The sequence below is a fragment of the Zingiber officinale genome, chromosome 7A (assembly GCF_018446385.1).
Source record: "Zingiber officinale cultivar Zhangliang chromosome 7A, Zo_v1.1, whole genome shotgun sequence".
NCBI lineage: Eukaryota > Viridiplantae > Streptophyta > Magnoliopsida > Zingiberales > Zingiberaceae > Zingiber > Zingiber officinale.
In genome coordinates, this window is record NC_055998.1 from 12,899,252 (window position 1) to 12,914,894 (window position 15,643).

The window sequence follows — 15,643 nt, forward strand, 5'->3', positions numbered from 1 at the left end:
AGAAACAAGCAATGCCAACCACGAGCACGCGACGAGCTATTCACCCCCCCTCTAGCTACTTTTCGGTCCTAACAGATACCAAGTAAATCCTTTGTGTTAGCGTTGTATATTTTGTTTCTTGTATTTCCGCTGCATATCATTGAAGAAATAAGCAACGAAGAGCATGAGGAGCACGACGAGCTATTCACCCCCCCTCTAGCTACATATTTGGTCCCAACACGAAGGTCGAGGAGGAGGGTTTCAAGGGTAACTCAGGAGAGGATGAGTGTGAGTATGTAACCGGGACCAGTCGACTGCTAGAAGTGACAGTCTACTAATCCAGTCGATTATGCAGTTGACTGAAAGTGAATAGAAGTATTCTGTTCGCTCAGCCAGTAGCAACCAGTCGATTGGTAAGTAGCCATTGGTAAATTGTTGGCACTGTGAAATAGTCGTTGGCTACCTCCAACGGTAGCACCAATTGATTGGTGCCGAGATGAATTGATATGATGATCAACTCTTTCCTCTTATTTATAGGAAGCTTTGGGGTATAAAGGAGGTTACTGATACTTGTTGAATAACTCCTTAGTCATTACTCAAAGCTTCCAAAGCCTACTATCTTCCTCCCAAACCTAATCTTCATCTTGTAAAGAGGAAGAGATCTTTTGTGAGAGGTCTACTCCACCGAGAAGGAGAAAGCTCTAGCCAGAGATTACCGAGGACTGATCCATCGAAGGATCAAGGGTTCGTCCACCTCAAGGATACGTCGTGGAGTAGGAGCAAGTAATCTCTGAACCACATAAAGGAATCGTGTTAGCTTTGTGTTCTTACTTATTGCTTTCATTGTTTTAGTTTTATTTTTACTTGCACAAACTAACCGTGTAGAGAATAAAGTGAATTGGGGGTGACCTAACTATCCAACTCCCCATTCTAGTTGACCACCGATCCCCTACGGTAAGCACTACTACCATATGCACAATTCAAGCATGCATGGTCTTTTTTAAGTTTTCAATTTCTATCTTCAATTTTTTATTTTCTAATTTTAGATTACCATACAATTCTAGAGAGCATGCATAGGTAATTGTCTTTTTAAATCAATACTTTCTTTTTCTAATTTGCACAAATTTTTAGAAAGTATTTTGATAAAATTAAAAGACTGCTCGGGAGATAGTGCACGTACCTCACTTACATCGTGATCTGATGCTCCCCCTTCATCGCAGCTTTCTTTGATGATCCTCCCCCTTCATCGATATTCATCTCTGAGTTACTTTCATCTTCTGTTTGATGGTTTGCCATTAGAGCTAGTCCAGAGAAGGCCTCAATCTCAGACTCATAGGACGATTATTCATCCCATGTGGCCTTCAAGTTCTTGTGTTTTGGTATGTTGCCCTTGTCTTTCTCCTTCTTTTTTAGTTTAGGACATTCATCCTTGATGTGCCCTTCTTCATTGCAGTCATAGCATCGGACCTTCCTTTTATTTTGATAATCCTTTTTCGTTTGTGATTTAAACTTATTAGATCGAATAAACTTATTAAATTTCCTTATCATTAAATTCATTTCGTCTTATCAATTGACTCTTCAGAGTTTGGATCGCCCATTCTTGCCTTTAGGGCAATGTTCTGACTCGGTCCCTTTCTTTGTCCTGCACACTGAGATTCATGTAATTCAGAAGTGGAGAAAAGATTTTCTAAACTACTCACCTCGAGATCTTTGGAGATATAGTAGGAGTTTACTATAGATGTCTATTCCGATTTTCTCGGGAACACATTTAAAGCATATCTTAGCGTGTCCTGATTAGTTACCATTTCTCCGAGGTTCGTTAAGCCAGTAATTAGCTCCTTAATTCTTTCATGTAGTTGAGCAACCGATTCACCTTCTTTCATTCAGAGATTTCTTATTTGGTTCTGGAGTAGGTCCCGTTTTACGAGTTTGGCTTCGGGCGTACCTTCATGTAGTTGCAGGAACTTCTCCCAAAGTTCCTTTGCTAATTTGTTGGTGCCGATTTTGTTGACTTCTTAAGGAGGTAGCACGCTCAGTAGATGGAATTTGGCTCGTCCATTTGCCACAAAATCTGGTTGCTCCTTTTTGGTCTATTGATACTCCTCCTTTTCTTTCGGTGCTACAAATCCATATTTTAATATTAACAATAATTCAAAATTAGTTTTAAAAAATACCTCCATGCATTTCTTCCAAGATACAAATTCTCCCTTAAACTTTGGTGCATAAATTGTCGGTCCGACCATCGTGTCGGTGCTTCAGTCGGCAGTTAGTCCTTTTGAGACGGTTGGGTTCTGATACCACTTGTTAGGATCCTTGGAGGCCGGTAAGAGGGAGATGTGAATAACCTTAAAAAGGAAATAATACCTTTCCCATTCTTTCAACTAAAATTAAAAGCAACAATAATAATAACTTAAATTAACAACTAAAAAGACGAGACACACTATTTACTTGATTACAACCTAAGTGGTTGTTAATCTAAGGGCAATGAAAAGTTCTAAAAGATCTCCTTCATGTAGGCGGAGAAGCCTCTTATAATCGTTAGACGCTCAGACAGTTGTTAGAAAAAGAATACAGGAGTTGATACTAAAGTTGTTATCTATTTCCTAGCTCCAGCGACCTTTTTATAGTTTCGAAAAAATTCTATCCGTGGGTGGAAGGCACCTCCAGTGAGACGCCAAAGGATAAAACTTTATCCTTTGGTAACGGTAATATTTTTCTGGTCGAAGGTGTCTTCCATAGGGATAGAAGGCGCCTTCGCACTGTTCATCAAAGGCGCCTTCCAGCCATAGAAGGCGCCTTCCACAGTGAAGGTACGGAGACGCACGGAGACGCCTTCAACTCCCTTTGAATACGTCTCCAGCAGTATTTATAGCCTTCTTTTTGCTCTTCTGCTGCTCCAATCACTTGGGTGATCGCGGCCATCCGGGATAGGGCTCACCTGAACCCATTTCCCTGTCTTCTCCTCGAGCAGGCTTCTGCTCTGGCTTCTCGTCCCTCGGAACATCGTGCACGTCCTTCTCGTCCACTGGTGTACAATTCCACAGCACTTCGTCCCTCGGATGCACCGAGCCCGTCGACTCCCTTCCCATGCCATCATTCTCGCTAGCTGCGTCTTCTACTCGACTTCTTTATTCCTAAGCTCCTGCACACTTAGACACAAGGATCAAACATAACATGACCTAACTTAAGTTGGTTGATAACATTAAAACTACCACAGGATTCCAACACCAGACTCTCGCCCCAGCGCGAGTTATAAGCGAGTCTGCTCTTGCGACCAACGACCTCTCGGTCAGCATTCCAGACTCTTGCCCCAGCGTGACTTATAAGCGAGTCTGCTCTCATGACCAACGACCTCCCAGTCGACGTTCCAGACTCTTACCCCAACATGAATTATAAGCGAGTCTACTCTCATTACCAACGACCTCCCAGTCGGTGTTCTAGACTCTCGCCCCAACGCGAGTTATAAGTGAGCATGCTCTCGTGACTAATAACCCCCCGGTCAGCTTTCTAGACTCTCACCCCAGTGCGAGTTATAACGAGTCTTCTCTCGAGACCAATGACCTTTCGTTCGGTGTTCCAGACTCTTGCCCCAGCGTGAGTTATAAGCAAGCCTGCTCTCATGACCAACGACCTCTCGGTCGATGTTCCAGACTCTCGCCCTAGCGCGAGTTATAAACAAGCCTTTTCTCGTGACCAACGACCTCTCGGTTGATATTCCAGACTCTTGCCCTAGCGCGAGTTATAAGCGAGCCTGCTCTCGCGACCAATGACCTCCAGGTCAGTGTTCTAGACTCTCGCCCCAGCATAAGTTATAAGCGAGTCTAGTCTCACGACTAATGACCTCTCGGATGGTGTTCCAGACTCTCGCCCCAGCGTGAGTTATAAGCAAGTCTGCTCTCACGACTAACGACCTCTTGATCGACATTCCAGGCTCTCGCCCCAGCTTGAGTTATAAGCGAGTCTGCTCTCGCGACCAACGACCTCCAAGTCGGTGTTCCAGACTCTCGCCCCAGCGTGAGTTATAAGCGAGTCTGGTCTCGCGACCAACGACCTCTCGGTCGGTGTGCCAGACTCTCGCCCCAGCGTGAGTTATAAGCAAGCATGCTCTCGCAACCAACGACCTCTCGGTTAGCGTTCCAGACTCTCGCATAGCGTGAGTTATAAGCGAGCATGCTTTCACAATTAACGACCTCTTGGTTGGGCTACAGAATCTCAACCCTGTACAAGGTATAAGCAAGCATGGCACTGGCGACTACTTGTCAACAACATGAGCGTTTGTTTTGCCCTCATCTGTTCATACATCGCCACCGTCACCAGACCAATAGCAACACTGGGACAGTGATACAAAGTTCAGTCTTTGTAGTCAGCCACCCGCCAGTCCTTTATAGGCAGGTTGAGTCGCAAGCATGCTATGGTCTAGTTAGTCGGACTTGAGCCTCCTTCAACTTGACTTAGAGGGGAGGCTTGTGATACGGTGCGTAAAGGAGGGGCCCGATAAGGCCAGGAAGTCAAAAATTAAAGGGATGTGGCAGTTAAAAGTCAAGGGGACGTGACAGTCAAAAGTCAAGGGGGCATGGTAGTCAACAATCAAGGAGATTGGAGTTAGACTGCCTCGCGTCATCAGCCGCATAATTCCTGGTTAGTCACAAACAGGGTAGGTCCCCAGATCTAAGACGTAAGACGAAGCTTGGACTAGTTCCTAGCTTATTCCCGACTGATTGGACTTCCCCAGCTCAGACTTTATAGATGGTCCTGGTACTTTTATTGAGACAACCCCCAACCGGCTCTTTAACGGTCAAATCATGAAAGATGGGTCTCTTGCTACAGTCTCATATAAAACCCGGTCGGTTCACCACAACTCATCATCAAGGCTCAGTCCTGGTAGCACATATGAGTAGTCGTCTTGAGCTAGCTGTAGCTGAACCTAGGCGGGACAGAAAGCACTAAGCGACAGCAATGTCAAAGAATCGTAACCTCCAGTCAGATAATAACTGCCAGACGCCAGGGAATATTCAGTGGTTTGCCACTTCCTAAGAGTGGAACCTTCCTTCTACCAATAGGAGGCTGCCATACAACCTCTCTCACCTGACAGGCCCTGATACCCGACATTCTCTGACAACGGTCAGACTCTAAGGTATGTAGCATCATATAAAAAGGAAAGTCCTCTTCCTTGGCCAGGTACGCACACATACACACTCATCTTCAACAATTCTTTTTTTCCATCATACACTGTTCTTCCGAGGAAAATAGACCTGACTTGAGCATCGGATGACCTGTGCCGGGGACTTTTCCCTAGTTTATGATCTCTAACACTCTATGTGACTTCTGAGTATGTGCAGAGTCTGAGTACCACCAGTTCTTCTATGACCTTTGGAGGTTCCACGTGGGAGTTTGCATTTCCGACGTACATACACATGGTGCATTAAAGTTGCCTCTCCGTCAACACTAATGTCATTTTCGTCGGTGTTCGTCTTACTCATATTCCAGACAGAATCATTCGATTTGGATCATATTTTCATGTCGGATCAAAAATTACCACTCATTAGTTCCTTTGTCTTATCTAAATCCACAATCATGTGAAACAAAACCTTCATGACTTTTTCAAAAAAAAAAAAAAAAAAAAAAAAAAAAAAAAAAAAACTTATCCAAGATCAAATTGGCCTCGCAAGAGACTCATTCTACATGTCTGGCTTAGAAAACATGAAACTGCTGAACTTCTAAAAACCAGATTTTGCACGGCCCACATATTCAGTGTAGGTACGGGTTCATGCACTTGGTGGATTCTGGAAAATCTATTGAAGATGTCGACGGAAAACCACTTGGTATTTGCGTTCATTACTAATTGTTAGGTGATAGTTGATGAACTAACAACGTTAGCCTTCTTTTATATATATAAAAAAGTTGTCATCATGTGCTTGTCCTGTCGTTCTATTAAATGCCATTATTGTGCATTGAGTAACTACATGTCGAAACCCTTTGAAATTTGAATGATAACTACAAATTATGGTCTTAATTAACTTTGATGAAGACGATAGTTAATTAATTAGGGTGTAAACTGGCCGAACACTTTAACTTAATTATGTTTAAGCTTTATTGAAAACTTTTATCAAGCTCAACCATCTTTACAATTATATTTAGGCGAAATGTATATATCTAACATACGAAACTTAAATTATTTTTTACATATAAATAATAATTTAAAATTATAAAAATGTATATATTTTTTTATAAAAAATAAAAAATAAAAATAAAATTATTTATAAATTGTCATCATCTTTGTTGACTGTTAACAAACCAAACTCACTAGTATTTAATCTTATTTATGGGATATATTAAATAAATATAAAGAAATTAAATATAATTTCCAATATAATCTAATAAGCTTTTTATGATTTTAATTCTTTAGCACATATCAACACATAATATATAATAGAACTCTCCACCGAAAAACAAGTAATTAATGAACGAGAGTGAGAGTATGGATCATTTGGCTCAAGGAGGCCCACATGATAGCAGTGGCGTAGCTAGAATTTGTATTCAGGAGGGATGAATTCAAGTTGACCATGACATACTATTGAGGTCATGTCCAACCTCGCCACCTCACTGCAAGGCCGCAATCAAGGAAAGACCTCATTGTGAGACTATGGCCAAGGCGAGATCTCGTTGTGAGGTCACCGCCAAGCAGTCACTAAGAGAGGAGAGGGAACGGGAAAAGATCGTGCATACCGACGAGATGCATGCCAGTGCTAGAGATCGAAGAGGAGAGGAGAGGAGCGTGCCAGAAATAGGAGAGAAGGTCGATCATAGAGGAAGATTTTAGAGCTCTGGGAAGAAAAATCGAGAATAAAAATCTTAATTAGAAAGTTAATTAGTGACAGAAACTTAATTGAGTTGCTAAAATAGAGACGAAAACTCATTTTGTTGCTAAAATAACGAGGGAATTAAGTTTTGTAGCTAATTAAAGAGGTTAAATAAGTATAGAGATGGAATTGACAACGAAATTTAATTTTTATCGCTAAATTACTGACCATAATTTATTTCAATCGCTAATTAGTGACGAAAATTAAATTCCATCGTTAATTGCAGGGTTTCTTGTAGTGAATTATATGATGAGAAATAATAAATGATATGATTTAATTGATCAAATTTTAAACGATCGTAAATTGATCACCTTCATAAACAAATCAAACATTAAATGCATAGAAGATCTCAATATCTATAAATATTTGACATACTTAACTAGAAAATAAATTATAAATATATGAAAAATTAACACTATAGGTTTTTCCAACATTTAAATTCGTAATCAAAAGAGATAAAACAAGAAAACTTTGCCTATCTCAATCAAAATGCCTTTGTTGTGGAGCGTCGGCAAAGCGACGATGGCAACGCTGCAGCAAATGACAACGGTGCTAGTGATAACGATGATAGCAACATGGATGACAACAACATCAATATATGACAAAGAATTTTGAAGGTAAAATTAAGATTAGGGAAAGAATAATAAAGGAATTATGAGAGGAAGAAGATGGAGAGAAAAAAAAAAAGAGAGAGGATTAGGAGGAAGAAAACACACGAAGGGAGAGAGGAAAAAGTATGGACAATGGGAGAGAGAAAAAAAATATTGAGAGAGAAAAAAAAGGGTTGGCGGAAAGAGAGAAAATTTTTTTTGAATTTTTGTTTGTTTTAATTGAACATTTTATGAAAAAATCTTGAAATTTTTAAAATTTATAACTAATTTTTTTTAAAAAAAACATCACTGTATTAATAAAAGCCACAATACGTACTACTTTTATTGTCTTCTTAATTATTAAAAGCCACAATACGTACTACTTTTATTGTCTTCTTAATTAGTTAGAATTGATCATATATCACTTTCGATTCAGTGTAGTCTGTAGTTGATCACGCACGAATGCATGGTTGCGTACGTGTGGTTTTTTCTGGAGTGACTGGACTTGGGACTTGCCCTTCGGCCCTTGGCTCCTCACGAACAGACGGTACTCGTCGAAGGTCATCGGCGAGTACATCGCCGGCCTCTCCGCCGTCACCAACTCCTCCATCGGCGCTATCACCTCGTCGCTCTTGGGGTTGTAGAACAAAGCCAACGACAAGCGCTCTTTCTCTGCGTTCACCACCACCCGATGCTCCAAGCTCTTGTATACTGCATTCGTCAATATCTGTTGAATCGGTCAATTCAATGAAAACAAACAAAAAAAAAGGAAGAAATCCTATAAACGATTTGTATTTAATGATTCTATATATATATACCTAATAAATTCATTTTGAAATTCCCCCTGTAAAAAAAAAGAGTTTATGCAGTTACAAATTATAAATCTACCTGAATCTGATCGCCGATGTTGACGGTGAATGCGCCGGGCAGCGGCTGCACCATCACCCACCGATCGTCCTTCCTAATTTGAAGCCCCTTGACGGCGTCGTCGGCGAGGAGAACGGTGATCCCTCCGGGGTCGGAGTGTGCCGACAGGCCGAGCGCCAGCTCCGGCTGCGGGCACTTAGGGTAGTAGTTGGCCCTCAGGGTTGCGCCGACATCGTCACCGCCGAAGGCCGCCGGCAGCCGGTTCACGTCCAAGCCCAGGCTCAGCGACAGGAGCTTCATTAGCCTCTGGCAGAGCTTCACCAACTCGTCCCCGTACTCTTGCACAGTTGTCCTAAACGTTATAGATTAATTTCTCGATAATTTAAATCAAGAAAACGACTATAATTAATATTTGTTCTGTTCATGAATTACTTTGATTGCTCGTAATGAGTTGGCAGGCCCGGCCACTTCTCCTGATTCTTGAACTTCTCCGGCAACAAGTGCAAAAAGAAGTAGTCGCCCCAATCCAATATGGCTCCCTTGTCGACTCCGAGGCGGCTGCCGTAGCCCTCGTACGTCGCCGGAGAGTTAGAATAGGCCTGCTTTGCCTCCATCGGCAGGCGGAAGAACTCCCGCCACACCTCGACGGCCCTCTCCACTAGGCTTGGGTCCACGCCGTGGTTGACCACCTGGAAGAACCCCCACGCGCGGCACGCCTCCGCCACCGCGGCTACGGCCTCGCCGCCGGTTTCCAGGTCGACCACTGGGATACTGGCGTCGGCGGCGTCGACGCCGGTCGAGAGCGAGGGCAGCTCGGCTTGCGGCCTGATGTAACCGGCGGGGATGGCGGTGAGGCCGCTCTCCGACAGGGCCTGGACGCGGACGATGGCCTCGGGCCATTCCACCAATTGGACGCTTCCCATTAGTTCGAGTTAACTCGGGCTCGAACTAAAATGGACTTGCTGCTTCTGTTCTCAGCTCGGTGCTAACGTGCCTATTTATAGAAAAGAATCAAAGATGAAGCGGCAGAGAACAGAGCGTGATCCACTGATATTTTAGTTTTGTTTTAAAAAAAGCCCTTGTAATTTTAATATTTTATTTTTTTACTTCATATATAATTTTAAATGAGATTAAAATCCTCAAATAATTCACGATTACCATTCTGCACCGTCACATTTATAATTATTATTGATTTATTTAGTAGTAGTAATAATAATAATAGTGAAAACATAAGGAGGTTTGATTGGTAAAATAGAAAATACACGGATTTTATTTGCAATAAACTCAATAGATTTCTTGAACGTGTTAAATATGTCAAATTCTATTTAGAATTTTGGAATTATATTTCGTAGATAAATTACAATCCAAATTGGATGTTAATTCGTAGATACACTTAAAATATTATAGCTATGATTGGATTAACGAGTGGTCAGTCATCTATACATTAAATCAATTGAGTCGCTGTCTTGGATTTAATTTTTCATGGGTATAAAATATTTCATTAAATATTTAATCTTTTTCGTAAAAGAATCACTAAATTAGAGTAAATATTCTTATAATTTATCTTTTTTTTTAAGCGTATGAGATCAGAAGCAAGCACGGTTAAAATAACAATTTCATCTTTTGTTTTATATTTTGATTTGATTTGATTTAATTTGATTGAGATAAATAATTTATAATCTTATTATTTTACTATTTTATTAAAAATTTCCTCCCTTTACTAATTAATTTTGGTGAAGCCTAAAATGAATTTACGTTATTGCCTTTTTTCTATTCACTTTAAAAATAATTCTAAGGTTTATTAGTAATTTCACAAGCGAAACAATCATTGATCTAGAGTTTGAGACTCAGCTGCGGCGTATTATTATGAATCTTTCTCATCATTAATTTTCTCTGATTGTTTTATATAAAAAAATATAGCAACACTAGGATCAAAGAAGTTTCTATAAATATTTTAGGTCAACAATGTTAAAAAATATATTTTTCTTAGTTTTTTTACTAAGATAAGTATAATATTAAATTAAATTAATTTTTTGTATAGGGAAGCTCGTTACAGTAGTTTGTTGTTGGGATTCTCTAGTGTCACCCTTGCATTATTGCACTATTGCATGGGTCTGACGAATCTTACCCAAATAATTAATTTTTAGTTCTGAACATAAGGGTGATACTCGAAAATCCAAATAATTCGGATTTTCAAAGACCCAAATAATTTAGATTTTCAAAAGACAATTACTTTATCCTAATAACTCTACTTTAGTATTTTAATATTATAATGCTTTAATTAATATAATTTCATTATAAAGAATCAATGTGGTTTCAATATATGTTTGTACTTTCGAGAGGAGTATTATGTTTTCCTTCAGTACATTAGATATAGAATGAACATTAGATTTTTTTTTTTTTAGTTGTTAGAGATTGCACGATCACTAGTTGACATTAAAATTGCATGCAAATGTTGAATATTGAAGAAGATTAAGTTATTAATTAGAATATCTTTGTCTTTAATTGCACAACTGGATGAATCTTACAAAATACGCAAAGTTTTATAATTTTAAATTGTTAGCGTTCAATTTAGTACTGTCATACCTTCCATGCATATTGTAAGTAAATATAATATTAAAAGGTCCGATTTAAATGTCTGCGAACATAAACATACTTCGAAATTATATATAGTCTTAAGTATTTTAGTTTATCATTGCACCCATGAATTATCATAATAATATATAGTTGTTAATGGATTAATTCATACGTATTAAGGTTAATTAATTACAAAGATAGAAGCATACTGGAATTATTAATAATAGTTTTTTTAATGAATTAATTTATATGAATTGACATTACAGTAGATAAAAACATACAGGAAATACTAGTAAATATGTTTTGGAAGAATTGATAATATAAACTATTCTCTTGCGGATGTAATTTCTGGTTTTAATCAGTGAACCAAAAAATATTGCACTTTATTTATTTTGAATTGTCTTTATTTAACTCGAAGCATTTTAAATCCATTAAAAAAGGTTTTGTTTAGGCTAACATTTTTTTTTTATAAAAAAAGGAAAAATGCAATAAAGTGAGAGAAATAGAAATAGAAAAAGAAATCGAGCTTATCCTCCACGGATGTGATGCAATAATAAAACATTTAGGAAACAAAGAAGAGAATATTTTGAAGGTCAATCTTTAAATATGCATAACTTGTGCTTCGGATTCATCCGATAGGTAAATTAGGAAAAAAGAGATTATGTAACGCCCCGGCCCGGGCGGTCTCATCCGGACTGAACCGCGAACGTCATAAAAATTATTCATCGGGTTGACGATTAGCTCCATAGACCATCGGAGGTCCTTTCAATGTGCTTTGTCCTCACTCACACACACCCTGGAAAACTTCCCAGGATGTCACCCATCCTCAGATTTCTCCCAGCCAAGCACGCTTAACTTTGGAGTTCTTAAGTTTGGGCTTCAAAAAAACAAGATGAACCTTGGTAATATGAATAGTACCATCTAACCTTTTAAGTCATACTTAACCAGAATCTCAGAACCAGGGTATTACAATCACCCCCACTTAATGTTGGGATTTTTGAGCCTCAAAAACCGCTTTTGCGTTACGGAAACCCCGAAATCCCATGCCACCGGATTCGTTCGAATATTAAAATTTTACATGTACAAGTTTTCTAATCATAGATCTACTTTAGATTTACATGTTTAGGAGTTTATACCTTTGATGTGAAGCCCTTCGCTTATCCCACTCGTCCAAGGTTCGCCGAATCTCAAGGGTGTCAAGTGAACACCCCTCTATGTGTATCCACACGAACAAAAGGTGGAGAAAAAAACCTTAGAGTGTGGTAGCACCCTTGAAGGTTTCGGCCAAGGTGGAGGAGAGGGAGAGAAGAAGAAGCAAGGAGGAAGAAGATGAAGCCTTGAATGAGTTCTTACAATTGTAACTCATAGAGTAATGTGGCCGGCCACTTTAGAGGTTTTTAAACCTCCATGGGATACCAAGAGTCACAACTCTTGATCTCCCTCATGAGGTGGCACACACATAAGCCAATCTTGATAATGTGGAATATCATCATTGGCCCACCTTATGTTAACTCACAAATAAGGTGGCAAATGGTCAAGTCAAGGTCAAGTCAAACTTGACCTTTCATCTTCCCTCTCAAGTCAAGTCCAAATTGACCTCTTCTCTTCCATGGTTGATCAAATTTAACCATTTGATTCAAGTCAATTTTAATTTAATAAATCTCTATTCATTGAATTAAATTGACTCAATGAATTTAAGTCCAAATTAGACTCATTGAACACATGAATCAAATTGAGTCTAACTCAATTAGTTTAATTTGGATTACTTTTAATCCAATTTGGTTCATCACATGAACCTAATCCTCTTGGTTTATCATATGAACCTATTCTCCATCTAATTGCCTTTTGTGTGTGACCCTATAGGTTCTTGTAACGTTGACAATGCTCCTAAACTCATTTAGAAGCATAAGTAATGAGCAGTATCTAGCAACAATCATTATTACCCAAGTTACAAGAATGTTGAGATCCAACATTACCTTGTGACTACTAATTGTGACTCTTCACAATATATGATAAGTGTCCTTCTATCCTTGACATTTAGGTTGATCAATTTGAGGCATAGACGGTGTCATCCTCTGATCAATCTAAATCTTGAACTCCAAGTAGACTCACTATAATCAAATGAGCTCAATATCTCATATTGACTCATCTGGGCATGGCCATGCACTTAGTGGTCTCACTCTATCAAGAATAACGATGTCACTCCCATTATATAGGAGGGATAGATCCCATCTACATCACTCACATCCCTCCGCATAATTTGTTACATACCCAGTAATCACCTTTGTAGTCCACCTAGTTATGGGTGACGTTTGACGAAGCCAAAGTATGCAACTCATTATGTAGGGAACCATGGTGACTTCAGGTCCAAGCACTAATAGTCATACTAATAGCCACATGAGAAAGTATATGACACTCATATAACGATCCATGATACTTTCTCATAGCGGGTCATTCAGTATACATTCTCCAATGCATACCCATGTGTCAACTTGATATCTCTATATCCATAACTTGTGAGATCAAGTCATCGAGTTAACCTACATGCTAGTTTCGTCGCATTAACATTGTCCCTGAATGTTAATACTTGACTAGAAATGATTAAGAGTAGTGTTTTCTATATCATCTTACTATCGATTCAACCAATCGATTGATATAGGTAAGAACCATCTACTCAAGGACGTTATTATACTTAGTTATTTGACACCAATACAAGTAAGTATAATAACCAAAACAAATGCCTTTATATACATAGGAATATGATACAATGAGTCCATACAACAATCATCATATGATTGGCTCTAGGGCTCTAACTAACAATCTCCCACTAGCACTAGTGCCAATCAGTGTAGGCTCTAAGGCCCAATGATCTAGTGTGACCATCATGCTTTCTCTATGCCAAAGTCTTGGTCAAGGGATCAGCAATGTTAGCCTCTGTAGGTACTCTGCAAATCTTCACATCTCCTCTATCGATGATCTCTCGAATGAGATGGAAGCGGCGTAGTATGTGTTTGGTCCGCTGGTGTGAGCGAGGTTCCTTAGCCTATGCAATTGTTCCATTGTTGTCACTGTTGGTGCAGGAAGCATCCGACAATCGAACTCAAGTTTTGATAATGGCAAAGGGATCCAAAGTTAAGTTTAATTGTTATCTAATGTGTATGAATGAGCTTGTAGGAAAAGTCCTAAGTGTACTTAGGCAAAAGTCCTAACTGCGGTTAGGCAGGTGGAAAACCCTAGGGGGTGGTAACCCTAGGTCATAGGGGGTGGTAACCCTATGCGGAAAGTCTTGGCGGGTCGAGAGCTTCAGGCAAAAGTCCTAGGGGGTAACCCTAGGTGGAAAGTCCTGGTGTCGCGAACCATGTGGAAGACTAGACGGGAAGGGAAGCGGAAGTCCAGCAGAAAATCCGGAAGCTTCGAACGCTGAGCAAAAGTCCAATTGATCTAGAGGATCGCACTGGCAACAAGTAAATCTCCTAAGTGGAGTAGGTGAGGGTGTGTTCCCCATAGAGGGAACAGTAGACGTCGGGTCAACCTAGGGTTTCCGGTTGGAAATCTGAAGTCAGACCCGGACAGTTAGATGACTGTCGATTATATCACTTATAATATGTCTGTGCTAACTTTGTTTTGCAGGGTTTTGTGTTTGAGACTAACACATTTTGCAGGAACAAAGAAGCATATTTAACCTCGGATGATCAGTGTCCGAGGCGCCTCCATGGGGCTTGGAGGCGTCTCGGGTGTAAGCCAAAGCCAGCTGTCCAAAGGAGCTGGAGGCGTCTCGGAGGAAGTTGAAGGCGCCTTGGACCAAGCGTTGAAGGCGCCTTGGAGCAGCTTAGAGGCGCCTTCAAAGGGATAAGGCACAACCAGATCAGAGCTGATCCACGCGTGCGACTCGGCGGCCTGGAGGTGCCTCGGACAGGCTTGGAGGTGCCTCCAGCATTGTATAAAAGGGGTCTTTGAGTAGCATCTTAAGACAACACCTTCCGAGCAATCCTTACGCCATAAGTTGCTAACGAGACGATCCTGAAGTGCTATAGCGACATCCCGACGACTCGGAGCTTCAGTTTCAATCTAATTGTTGTCGGTATAAAGTTTATTTCAGTTCATAATTGTACTTAGTTTGTAATACTTTTCGTGATTATAGTTGTTGCCCAACGTAAACGCTCAACGAGCGTGGGCCTTGGAGTAAGAGTCGCCACAGGCTCCGAACCAAATAACCAACTTGTGTTAGTGTGTGGTTGTGTTTAATTTCCGCTGCGTTTTATACTCGAGTATTTTAATCGAACGAAATAGCCACGAACGTTATTCACCCCCCCTCTAGCGCTTCTCGATCCAACAGTCACAATAGAGTTCTATCGGATTAACTATGCTAGGAACCACCCCAAGCTCAGTAATGAACTTACGGATCCAAACTGCCTCCTTTGCTGCTTCTGATGCATCAATATAATCGGCCTCTGTTGTAGAATTAGCAACTGTGTCCTGCTTCGAACTCTTCCAGCTCACAGCACCACCATTCAAGCAAAACACGAACCCAGACTGCGATCTATAATTATCCTGGTCAGTTTGGAAGCTGACATCACTGTAACCCTTTATAGCTAGCTCATCATCGCCTCCATATATCAAAAAATATTCTTTAGTCCTTCTTAAGTAGTTAAGAATATTCTTGACTGCTATCCAGTGACTTTCACCTAGATCTGATTGGTATCTGCTCGTCATGCTCAAAGCATACGAAACATCAGGACGAGTACATAACATGGCGTACATGATAGATCC

At 40.1% G+C, this 15,643-nt stretch overlaps 1 protein-coding gene across 2 annotated transcripts; it reads right to left on the reverse strand.

Annotated features, from left to right (window-relative positions):
* Window positions 1-7,741: 7,741 nt before the first annotated feature.
* Window positions 7,742-9,260, reverse strand: LOC121999924 (jasmonate-induced oxygenase 2-like). 2 transcript variants are annotated; one of them, XM_042554540.1, is made up of 3 exons: window positions 8,729-9,260; window positions 8,318-8,648; window positions 7,742-8,156 (listed from the first exon to the last, which is right to left on the reverse strand). In XM_042554540.1, the coding sequence occupies exons 1-3, from the start codon at window positions 9,217-9,219 to the stop codon at window positions 7,851-7,853; spliced, it is 1,128 nt and encodes a 375-aa protein (XP_042410474.1). In that variant the 5' UTR covers window positions 9,220-9,260; the 3' UTR covers window positions 7,742-7,850. The 2 variants fall into 2 exon arrangements, with proteins under 2 accessions (XP_042410474.1, XP_042410475.1); XM_042554541.1 differs by having other exon boundaries at window positions 7,928-8,140.
* Window positions 9,261-15,643: the final 6,383 nt, after the last annotated feature.